The sequence below is a fragment of the Lolium perenne genome, chromosome 4, assembly GCF_019359855.2.
Source record: "Lolium perenne isolate Kyuss_39 chromosome 4, Kyuss_2.0, whole genome shotgun sequence".
NCBI classification, from domain to species: domain Eukaryota; kingdom Viridiplantae; phylum Streptophyta; class Magnoliopsida; order Poales; family Poaceae; genus Lolium; species Lolium perenne.
The window spans coordinates 257,541,970-257,554,675 of record NC_067247.2 but is presented as its reverse complement, the minus strand read 5'-3'; the positions used below and the strand labels follow the sequence as shown (position 1 = coordinate 257,554,675).

At 47.2% G+C, this 12,706-nt stretch overlaps 1 protein-coding gene across 1 annotated transcript; it reads left to right on the top strand.

Annotated features, from left to right (window-relative positions):
- The first annotated feature begins 2,699 nt into the window (after positions 1 to 2,699).
- On the top strand, positions 2,700 to 4,547 carry LOC127332168 (uncharacterized). Its single transcript, XM_051358430.2, has 3 exons — positions 2,700 to 2,781; positions 2,869 to 3,490; positions 3,571 to 4,547. The coding sequence occupies exons 2-3, from the start codon at positions 2,894 to 2,896 to the stop codon at positions 4,279 to 4,281; spliced, it is 1,308 nt and encodes a 435-aa protein (XP_051214390.1). The 5' UTR covers positions 2,700 to 2,781; positions 2,869 to 2,893; the 3' UTR covers positions 4,282 to 4,547.
- Positions 4,548 to 12,706: the final 8,159 nt, after the last annotated feature.

Below are 12,706 nucleotides of genomic sequence, written 5' to 3'. Positions count from 1 at the left end.
TGATCTGGATGCGCCGCTGGCAACGTCGGCAGGGCGTCCTACTGGCAACAAGGCTGCCAAGGCCGCCTTGGCCGACGCCGCGTCGTGTGAGAAGACGCAGGCGTCGATCACGAAATGCCTCGCGGACGTCTCCTCGACTTTTCTCTCCCGCGACAAAAAGGCCGGCGAAAGGTAGGCGGAGCTGCTCAAGAGGCAAGAGGAGAAGTTGGAGATCAACAAACGCAGGGACGACATGTTCCTGCTGAGAGCGTCGACAGAGGGAATGTCTCCCCGGACGCGGGCGGCGCACAACTTCTTCAAAGGCCAGATCCTCGATGACATCGAAGCCAAAATGGCTGCGGCCGACGCGGCGGCCCAGGAAGCGGCAGCGGCAGCAACCGCGGAGCAAGAGCCGACTGACGCGTCTTCGACTGCTACAGCTGCGTCGGCCTATGCGACGGCGGCGGAGCAGACGGAGCATGCACAGCACCAGGCAGATCGCGACGAGGTCATCGTGATCGACTGGCCTGCGTCGACTCAGGATACGTCGCCGTCGGCTGACCCCTTCTTCTAATTTAGCATGCACTATGGTCTGTAATATGATCGTGCGCCCAGTACTTTGATCGTCGCTACTCTAATCGCGATGATTCGGGGGGAACGATCTCTTTTGAATGCAACAATTTGAATTCCTTATTGGGGGCGGCGTTTGGGGGACGCGGCTGGGGAGCGACGTCCCCCTCAATCCGGCGCGGTTTGGGGGACGCTTTGGGGACGCGGCTGGAGATGCTCTTATGCGCCAAATAATTTGGGCCAAAAATGAGCATTATAATTTAAGGGTGTGACTAGTTTTTAGTCTACAATGAATTAACATAGTTCTCGGTAAAATGAGATCGATGAGTCATGGAATCTGAGTTTCAACCATGTTGCAACTCACCACTAACACTGATCACGAAGCAAATCTATTGGTTTGAATGTCGTCCTCGCATTAAAGCAAAGTGCAACTCCACTCGTAATTATAAAATTTTAGTTGAGGTGCAAGTGAAAAAATCTCACTTACAATCCAACTTATACCTTAAATGCACGAGTCACGATGTAAATCTGATGCTGCAGAAGTCTAGAGAGCACTAGCTTAGTGTTCGATCAGTTAACTAGCATTCTCTCCATCTAAAAATATGTATCTCACTTTTGTCCAGATACATATATATCTAGATATATTTTAGTTAGAAATACATCCATATCTAAACTAAGTTGAGATAACTATTTTCAAACGGAGGGTAGCTTACGGTGTGTTCGGTTCTGAAATGAAGAGGAATGGAACGGAACCGTCCCGCACTTAGAACCCGTTCGCGTGTTCGGTTTGCCAAAGGAACAGAACTAATTGGTTCCACAAAAGAGAATATTCTTTTCAGATGCGGAACACACTGGTTTCACTAAATCGGTCGGACGACGAGGAACGGCTCGCTGACCAGCCCAACTAATCCCTCCAAAAAATAATTAGCCTCCATAACCGTTTTCTCTCCATCCTCGCCGGATTGCGAGCATGCGAGGCGGCCGACGGCGACCAGGCGCGGATGCCGATGGCAAGCAGGCGAGGCGGCCGATGACGAGCAGGCGCGGCAGCTGACGGTGAACACGCCGACGCGGCGGCTGCGAGGCACGCCCGATGGAGGACAACGCACGGGTGACGACGGTCAGCATGCGCGCGGTGGCGAGGCACACCCGGCGGCGGCCAGGCACGCGCGCGGCGGCCAGCTCACTCGGCAGCTGCGATGCATGCCCGATGGAGGACAACGCACGGGCGACGGCGGCCAGCATGCGCGCGGTAGCGAGGCACACCCGGCGGCGGCCGCTCACACGGCGGCGGCCAGGCACGCGCGCGGCTGCCAGCTCACTCGGCGGCTGCGATGCACGCCCGACGGAGGACAGCGCACGGGCGACGGGGGCCAGCATGCGCGCGGTGGCGAGGCACACCGGCGGCGGCCGCTCACACGGCGACGTCCAGGCACGCGCGCGGCGGCCAGCTCACCCGGCGGCGGCAAGGCATGCCCGGCGGCCTAGCAGACACGTGGCGGCAAGGCAAGCCCGGCGGTGGCCAGCACACGCAGCGGCGAACTAGCACACACGCGCACGACTATGCTTGTTGATTTTGGCATGTGATAATTTTGATTTGCACAAAAAATTATGGTTAGGCATGTGTCGATTTTGATTTGAACACAAAAAATCATATTTATGTCGTTTCCTTCTATTATGCGATTCCAGAACCGAACAGAAAACGAAACCATTCCGTTTCTCAATTTTTTTCTAAACCAAACACGGGGTTGTAACCATCCCAACCATTCCATTCCGTTCCCCTGGTTCCACAACCGAACGCACTCTTAGTTCCCAGTTTATTAAAAACTAGCAATTTCCATAATTTAACTAGTACTCAATTTAACCAATAAAATTGTACCGTTACATCAGTATCAGAACATTTCCAACTGTACCTCATAAATTTGACCGATATCTCAGATTTGCTAATCGAACAAAGTTACTACGTGACAATCGAAGACGAAGTGACGGATCAGAGACCGAGCGGCCTGACCATAGACTTGACCGAGAGCTTCTCTCTCCTGTTTCGTTCGGCCCCTCGTCTCTTTCTTCCACGCGTATTCACTCGCGCACACGTGTCCACGCTAGCACGGCAGTAATGAAGAACACTAGCCTACTAGGTAGTCACTCGACCACCGCATCTTCTTCCTAGAGAAATACTACTATCGCTCTCCTCTTTCCATCGGTTGCCTTGCAGCTTCATCTTCTGGAGTAGTAAGTCTCTCCCTCTGTCTCTACATTTTCTCTGCATGTCGCCAACAGCTGATTCTCGATGTGATTTGAACATACTTTTCGTTGCAGTTTAATCCCCACTCCGAGCCCGGTTATGCAATCACCTGCGCTTGAACCGAGGACGTCGATGGCGGAACAGTACAAGAAGAGACCGCGGCTCTCCGACAACGCCGAGAGCAGCGCCAGCAAGAAGCCGAGCATCCTGGAGGTCACTAGTCCGGTGGCCACCCTGGCACCGGCACCGGCACCCGCGAGTGTGTCCCCTAGCCCGGTCGCCACAAGGACGCCGTCGTTGGCAGCGCCCAGTCCTGTTTCCAAGAGGGCACCGTCGTCGGCTGCGCCAAGTCCAGCTGCCATGTCGAAACCAATCGCCGTGGTGAAGCCAACGGCCGCCACGGTGAAGGTAACCAATCCGGTGCCAGCCATGGCATCGGCGCTGGAGGCGCCTAATCCAGTTGCCTCCAGCACGCCGACATCGGCATTACCCAGCCCAGCGGCACCCAATACAGCGGACACGGCGACGCTGGCGCCCAGCCCAGTTGCCACGGCGAAGCCAGCAGTGAAGCATGAGCCGGAAGATGGAAGGATGCTCGCAGTGCCGGCGGCAGAGGAGGTCGTCATCTTAGAAGTGGAGAAAAAATGGCTATACTGCGTGACGTGCCATTCCCCACTCAAGCCTCCCATCTTCCTGGTAAGGTTTGGCACTAGCTAACTAAACTGTCCGTGAAATTAAGATTGATTCGTCTACATGCATGTCATTGTTGATTGTAGTGTGAGGTTGGGCACGCGGTGTGCTGCGACTGCGCAGGACGCGGCGGCGAGAGAAAGCACTGCGGCGCGTGCAACCGCGCCGCCACCTACAGCCACGTCCCCTGGATGGACGGCATGGTCACCGGCCATAAGGAGCCGTGCCCGTACAAGAGCTTCGGCTGCGCGAGGTCCATCGTCTACTACGCGGCGGCGGACCACAAGGCCAGGTGCGCGCACGCGCCCTGCTACTGCTTCGAGTGCGCGTTCGAGGGCTCGCCGGCGAGCCTCGTGCGCCACCTCACTGACCAGTCCGGCCGCCACCGCTGGCCCGTGGAGGAGATCAAGTACGAAAGTAAGAAATCTTTCGTGGTGCCGGCATCGGAGCACCGCCGCCTGCTGGTCTCGGAGGAGGACGGGCGCGTGTTCCTACTGGCCGTGGGTGCCGGCAGGGGCGCGTCCGGCGTCCGTCCCGTCAATATCGTCTGCGTCAGGGGGAACGCCGGCGGCGGGACCACGAGGCCGCTGTACATGGGCGTGCTCTGGGTGGACGGCCCTCCGGCCGCCTCGGGCCACCTCAGGGGCGACTTCAAGCTGAAAGGGGAGCTGGCCAACTGCGGGGTCCCCGGCGAGGTGGACATGGATCATGGGCAGCTCCATGCGCATGTCAACCCGGAGATGCTCCACGGGGAGTCCAAGGAGGTTCATCTGGCCATTTGCATCACCAAGTTCTAGTGAATTAGATATCACTCTAGCTTATGTGTATGCAGCAACAGTGCCTGGTTCACAATGTTTATGCTTGTTTTGGCCCTCTGATATCTAGCTAGCAACTCTAATTTCCTCGAGAAACTGCTTATAGCCATGTAATCAAACTAGTGTTCGTGGTAGCCGAGGGGTAAGTTACTAGGCCAGCTGTGGTACTCATCAAATAGTGGGCGCAAGTTCCAGATTGTCTCAAGATGTAACGGAGAATATTTTGTTGGTCCTTGTGCTCGTACCAAAGAAAAACACCTTTCCTATTTATCAGCTAGCTGAAATCACAATTGGCCATAAGTCACATCGTCGGCCGTTCATTCTGAAAGGATGGCGCGAATCTTGGCGCCCTCTGTATTCAGCGATGGCTCGTTCAAGGTTTTTTATGGCGCCGATTTTTCTTATTAGCTTTAGCTGAGCGGGTTTTCATTTTTTTATTGAATTCATTTCTCTCCACGTTGTATCTTTCTTTCCCAATGCAGTGAAGAAATGACGATAGAGGCGGAGATGGTGGGGCTGTCCCCATGTCGGAGGTGGAGCTCGATGTGGCCGCCGGAACTTGTAGTGCGGCAGGGTGATAGCTTGTGTCACCTCCCCCTGTCTGTCGTTTCATTCGATGGAGAAGCTGTGCGGAGGGACGAGCTGCCGAGGGGAAGGTTGTCCCATGGGGAAGCTGCCGCCGAAGAGGAGGCGGTAGGAGTTGTTGCCGCCGGCGTGATGGGTAGGTTGATTCGTTTCTGTTATACTCCCTGCAATATCTGTAAGTCGCCGCGCCCGCTTGTTATCCAGCTTATCGGATTAATTTTCTCATATGCTCACAGTGCGCCGCTTGTCATCCAGTGAGGCAGATTATTATCTGCTTACTCTAGCGGATTTGGTTACTGGTTGGTGCTATTTAGCTTGATGAATCGCGAATTCGTAAATGGCAGCCATGTCAGAGTGAAGGGCATTCTTTGGGGGATTCGTTTTGGTGGGGTTCTCCTGTTCTTTCCCCAATATGTTAGGTTCCAAATGCAAGTCCAGCAGAGGTTAGTGTGACCTCATTTTGTTCAGTAACCGATGATCAGGATTTGGTGTCCTGGCTGGTATTACAACAGGGTATCAAAAGGAAGCTTGTAGTAAATGTAGAACTGCAGGTTCTTGTCTAAAACTGATTGAGAGCTGCTGCTGGTTCTGTGTATACATCCATTCAGTAAATGATCCTAAGGAGGATCTGGTGGATGGTATCTGTCTTGGCTACCATAGCTAGATAATGTAGTGTACTTGTCGTAACTTGCCATTGCTAATTGTGAGAATTAAGCAGGCTGCATAATGTTTGACAACAGATTGTGACATTTAATATGCAGTAGACAGTATGATGCGTTGTGGCTTCATTCACTGGGGTAGTGTTGCAAATCCTAACAGGGGGACATGTTGTTGTGGTACTCCTTAGGGTGTCCTTAGTGTAATCCTTTGCCTGAAGTAGCTATTTATAAAGCACTAAAATGGATCATCGTCATCATCTTCTCCGAGTAATGCAGAAGATGGTCCTTGATTGGTGTCCTGCGAGGGTGTAAACAGTGTTATATTACCTTAGTCCTATGTTTTTTCTTCATTGTTCATTTTCATGAGGTTGGTTCACAACGAGTTAATTTTTTACCTCACCCATTGTACCCTGAAGATGATTAACTGAATTATTTTTGTAGGCACACTCATTTGTGATATTATCTAATAGTAAGGAGAGACATCAACTCTTCTTTTTGTATTGGAATCAAGACCCGAAACCTGCATTCTTCATTAATTTTAACCTCACCCATTGTACCCTGAAGATTAACTAAATTTTTTTTGTTTGCACACTCATTTGTGATATTATCCGAGAGTATGGAGAGTCATCAATTCATCTTTTTCTATTGGAATCAATAGCCGAAACCAGCATTTTTCAGCAATTAGCATTTTTGGTTAGCAACCCTTCTTTAATGTTCTCTAATTTTCCTAGCGATAGGGTTTTATGAGTGAGGAATTACCCTATCATAATCTTTGTTTCATATATTACAGGATTTATTAGACCTCCAAAGAAGCAATCCAGTGTATGTGAAGCGTTCCTGGAAGAATATCATAACAATGTCAATTATATTTTCTTTTTCTTATGCAAATTGAAAATTGAAGTTTCCCTTTTTCTGAGTGCTTTGTGCATACATGTATGAAGAAATCACTTGGATATCAAGTGTTGTTGGAAAGTTTTGAGAGTATATCCCTCAATCAATCTTCAGTATGATATTGCTTTTCAAACAGCAAAGAATCACAGAGCATGGTAATGTGTTTGAACATAAAGTATCTTATTTTATCTCAGTCTTCATTTACTCTTTCATGCACATTCTTTTTATTTGTTATTTTGGTTGTTCATTATATCATGTGCCGCAATCAGGTTGCTCTGGCACAGTTACCATAACCTTTACAACATCACACAACTCTAACTTTGTATAATATTTGGTCGGTTTACATTTTTTCTTGTATAGCTTGGCATTTATTTCTCCCATTATCTGAAAATAATGTGCCTGGTCATTATGTCAACCCCTTGTCACTACCAATGTAACATGATTGAGTCGTAGTCGAAGAAATGTAACACGCCTGAGTTAATCTTTTCCTTTTTAGTTCAGTCCCTCATTTATATCATTCATATTTTCTGTTTCTCTTACTTAATATTTTGCTCAGTCCTCTTTGTTTCTTATAATTTTTTGTTCTTTCATCAGTCCTATCATTTATCACTGTATTTATCTTTTCTTGAGTATTCAGTCCTCTCTATCTCCTAGTATTTTTTTTCTTCAGTGTTCTCTTTATTTTTCTCCAGGTTATCTTGATTTCTCTCAGTTCTTCTTTGACTCTTTCTTTTCTGTTCTTAATGTCTTCAGTTTATCTTATTATTCAGCCTCATCATTCATCATTCTTTTTCTTCAATTTATATTAATTTCGCTTAGTTAATGGTCTTCATTCTTTAGTTCTCACCTCAGTATGCTTCTTCTTCAGTCCTTATCTATCTTGAGTTCTTATTTTGTCAGTGCCCTTTTTTCTTTTATTTACTCATTTCAGTTTCTTCATTGTTCAGTGTTAGTGTTTTCCACCTTTTTACTTCAGTCTCCATTTTTTTTCTTCATTCATTCTTTTTCTTATTTATTTTCATTCTTCATTAATTAGTTTGAGTTTTAACTTATTTACTCATTGTGCTTAGTTTCTTAGTCTCCCAGTTTCTCTATGTCTGTTAGTGAATTATTGTCCTCATTTATATTTTGTACTTTTTGTTCACCCTTTTTATTTTCACCATGTGCCCTAGATTTCGCCGAAGAAGACATGACGACCATGGACATTATGAGGACGCCACAACACCTAGGATTTCCGTTATTTTCTCTGATGCGATGGCTGATTCTGCCCTCTTCCTCTTTCATCATTGTCAGATACATTTTGTCATTGACTTTCTTCTCTCAGTGATTGTTGCATGGTTCCTGATCGTGCTTCTGTCATTTAGATGCCTGGAGGCGTGAGATCCTTCTGGTTAAGTGGCTGATAAGCTTTTGTCTGATTGTATTGGTCTTCTTCTTTTTCATGTTGTGGACTTGTGGCGTCCACTTTATTGTCATTGCCTATTGATCTTATGTTGGACAACCATCTTACTTTGCATAATGTAGATAATGCTCCTATTTGCTCCATAACATTAGAAAAAAAAATTAATTAATTTCTATCTATGATTACAAAAAAAATCGTAAACGACAGTTCAATGTGGACATCTTTCTCTCACTGTCATTCTATTCGTCAGACCATGGTCTTGTATGTCTTCATTTTTTAGTTATAGCTCTATGTCTTTTTTCTTCTGTTTTGATATATGTTGTAGTGATTCAGGGACTTCGCTGGGCAGTGGAGATGCGTTGCTACAGACCGGCTGCCATCGATCGTCTCTGCCTACTGGCCAACGGACGTGTACCCACCAGCACAAGCATGCCATGCTTGTTTGCGGATTTGCGAGATAGTCCTTGTCAAGAGCCAAGGATGTAGAGCAGCTCTTCTACGTCTACGATTTTTCTTCAGGAGTTTTACTTCATGTCTACCCGCATAGTTTTCAGTTATTTCTACGTATTTTGTCAGTCATTTATTCAGGATTTTTACTTCATATCTACCTGCCCCAATCGTCAGTAGCTAGCCTAATTCAAGTGTTCATACACTAAAGGGCTAATACCACTTATCATTTATGTGCAGATTAAGAGAAAGAAGCAGAGAGACCACATGCTTCATCAAGATATAATGTAGAGCAGAGTGAGTGGAAAGAAGGGAGGGGTGTGGGGTGACATGCTTGTCCATCTTCGGCTGCCTTTATTTTGAAGTAGATATTCTCATTCCCCTCCATCGTGCATCCCCTTTTGTTCTTCTGGATCCCCCTCTCTTTCGTTCAGATCCGTTTTCTCCTTCCTTCTTTTCCTGCATTGTGGTCGTCCGCTTCTGGCTTTGCGTGAGGAGGAAGAAGAAAGAAGGGTGCCGTGGAGCATGTTACAGAACATGGCAAGAGAAAGAAGGCACATCATTTCCTGTTGTTCGTGTGTAAGGCTGTAAGCGCAGGAAATGGTCAGACATAGTAAAAATGGTTCAGTTTTAGAGTTTTGTTTCCAGTACACGGGCGCGAAAGGAGCCTAAGTGTTTTTTGAAAATTGGTTTAGTCATTGTCGTAAAAAATTAGATGAAAAAAAAAATGATCGGGACTTCTCGTTGACAAGGTATCAACTTGTCAATGCATATGGATTGTAGGCTAGGGTTTAGTTGAAAGTAGAGGGTAAGTAGATCTCGAAGGTTTCAGCCGAAAAGTACTCGACGATTATGAAAACTAGGGTTTGTAGACAATGATTCGATTGATTCTTCGTCCCTCGACTCCCCCTTTATATAGGAGGTGGAGCCGAGGGATTCGTGCTATACAAGTTTACAGAGTTCGGGACGGTTTCTAACTCATCCCGCCAGATTACAAATAACACCTATTACAACTCTTATCTTTCCTTAATAGATCTTGGGCTCCCGAATCTTCTTATTCTTCGGGTATTGGGCCTCCAGTAAACCCCGGGTACCATCTTCGGCAGGCCCATTTGGGATGCCTATGTCAGTAGCCCCCGAGATTTTGCTTGAATCGTAGAATCAGGGAAAATCTCCACTGTTTATTTTTATTCGAAAGCTTTAACTTTTTTATACTTCTTCACATAAAATTCTATATTGTACAGGGATAATGGTAGTTGGGGCTAGTTCATCTGACGGATCAGGTACTAGTTAACTGCTCTAGTGGCAATCCGCAAAAACCTACTTCAAAATCACGTCCCTGGACATGATCTCGGGATACTGGTGTAAACTTCGACAGGTGCCGCTTAAGGTCTTACCATTCTGTCGAGTCCCAGTCAAATTTATCGGGTACCTAACGCGTCCGTTAGGATTTTTCTTCGTATCTGTTGATACGGATAAAAATGTGACGCGCAGTCTTTGGCGATGCCACGCCCAGCAGAACGGATCTGGGGTCTTACCTTCGCAAATTTGCGGCATTCAGAAATTGATCGCAACTTCGGCGTTCTGAGAATATATTGTCGAGTGCTTTTCCGGCTGTTGGAATGGCACATTTTATCGAGTCAAATATGACTTATATTGCTCTCCCGATGGGAGTATATGTAGAGTTAATTATAACTCGAAATATACTCTCTTGCTTTTCTATTTTTCCTTTATTAATTTCATCGGGCACGCGAACAGCGTTCCCGATGGGAGTAGCCCCCGAGGCTACAACCAAGAACTTGTGCTTGGTTGTAGGCTCAACGTTTTAGTCCACCTTGTCGCTATATTGTCATTATTTCCCAATATGATCTCTTTCTTCTTCTTTTTTTTTTTATCTCTCGGGTGCGCGAACAGCGCTCCCGATGGGAGTAGCCCCCGAGGCTACAGCCAAGGACTTGTGCTTGGTTGTAGGCTCCCGCAATTTCTATATTGCCATACTCGAAATTTTACTTTTTGTCGAAGAAGCCCCCGAGCATTTGGGCAAAAACTTGTATTTGATCAAAGGCTCCCGAAGTATTGAATAATTCTTCCTGTCGCCAATCTTCTTTTATTTTTCTTGTCGACATGCTTCCCTTAATCAAATTTACTTCATCCCTGTCGAATAATCGTGATTTTTCTGCCCTGTGGGTCCATTGCTTCCACCACGTTGACACGTCTTGCAAGTGGGGGACACACGTCCTCCGCTTTTTCTGGCGCACGTACGGTAACGCCTATCTCAGGAAAAATACCTTTTTGCCCTTGTATCTAGAAGATCTATTCTCACCACACGATTTCTTCATCCAACGGCACACTGCTTCACCCGATTCTTATATAAACCTTTCTTCAACCTCCGTTCATCCCCTCGCTTGCGCCGCTCACCTGTTCCTCTTCGCAAAACTTCCCCTGCGCCCAACTCTCTCTGATCTTCCGCACTCACATACATTGCTCTGCCCATTGCCGTTGATGCCACCGCGCGCGCGTCTGACTCGCCACAGCACTCCGGAATCCAAGATGGCCGCCGAGGATCTTGAGTGGGAGAGATCCAAAATCTCCAACCAAGACACCAACATGCTGAAGAGGCTTGGCCTCATGAAGAAGGAGGACGCCATCCGCTTTCCCAGCGAAGAAAGCTACCCCAAGCCTCCAATGGAGTATCGGGTTAGTTTTGTTGATCACCTCATCCGCGGCCTTTCGGCCCCAATTCACGATTTCCTCCGCGGCCTTCTTTTCGTTTATGGGATTCAACTGCACCAGTTGACTCCCAATTCCATCCTTCACATTTCTATTTTCATCACACTTTGCGAATGCTTCCTCGGAATCCCTCCCAATTGGGCTCTGTGGAAACGCATTTTCTGCCTCCGCCGCAATGGCTCCCACAACGTCACTTATAACATAGGTGGCGTTGTTATCTGTGTTAAATGCGATGTCGATTATTTCGACGTCAAATTTCCTGATTCTGTCCAAGGATGGCGCAAAAAGTGGCTCTACATTCACGAAGAAAGCGCCAACTCCATTGAGCACAACATAATTCCTTTCGACGGAAGTGCCAGAATTCAGCGCCGCCGCTCCTGGGATGCCGAAGCTTCTGAGGAAGAGAAAAAGGCGACAGAGGCACTCATGTCTCGTATTCGTCAGCTTCAAAACACTCGAGGCAAGGAGCTGTCTGGTGTTCAAATCACTGCCTACTTCCTTAGGATTAGAGTGCAGCCTCTTCAGGCTCGCAAAAATCCCCTTTGGACGTACTCTGGTAAAAATGACGCCAACAGAATCTCCGGTGATCTTTCCACCAAGGACTTGGAGAAGTTGATTCGAAGACTTTCTCGCCTGGGCAAAGACCCAATTCCTTCCTCTTGTCGCGTGGAACCGTACAGCTCCACCAATCCACTCCCCGAGGTATTTTGTCTTCCCGAGTTTTTATCTTGTTCCGCATTTTCTCTGCATCTCGTTGTGTTGTCATCTCTTTAATTTTCCTTTGATCACTATTTTTTACAGAACCATCCTACTATGACTTCCCTTCCTCCTCTTCCTGAGGGTGGAGAAGTCGAAGAACAGGCCATCGTTGCCGAAGATACTCAAGGTTCTTCTATTCCTGAAAGTGAAGTCGCGGGTTCTCACAAATCTGCGGCTTCTCATGAAAAAGAAGTTGAGTCTGAAGCCAGTGAGTCGACGCAATCCCTTCCTCCTGCTGTTTCTCCAAGGAACAAAAGGAAAAGGACTGATGCCGAGGATTCTGGCACCTCTAAGGCTGAAGAAGTTGTTCCTTCTCATCCGAAGGCAGCTTACGATCCTTATGTTGAATCCCTCGTCAGCTCGCAAGTCGTCTTTATTTCTCCCTATTTTTGTACTCGAAATATTTATCTTGTCTTGCTTTTTATGCTGCCGATTTTTTGATCAACAGTGATGACGAGGAAGAAGTACCAACTACTGACGTGGCTCCTCGGACAAGCACGTCACGTACTGTACTTGCCTCAGACACGCTAGTTGAAGGAGAAGAAACCTCGCCTCCTCAACAAAACGTCATCACCACTACTCCACCATCAAGCCCCCTTGCTCCTTCACCAAAAAGGACAAGGGTTGAAAAGATTGTTGAACCTGCCCCTCAGTTGGACAGTTCGTCGACTCTGCTAGTAGATGATGTAAGCTTGTCGACATCTATATTTTCCTTATTTTGTTTTTTCACACCTTCTCTTTTTCATGCCGATGTTTCTCTTGCTATGTTCACCTTGAACAGCCTATGATCAAAGATCTTCTCCGCATCGGTTCCCAATTTATTGGGTACCGTGAATATGCTAATAGAGCCGAAGGTAACGACTTTTATACTTGCTGTTTTTCCTTGATTTTTTACTCCTGTTGCTTGTCGCGATTTTTGATCTTTCTTCTCTCT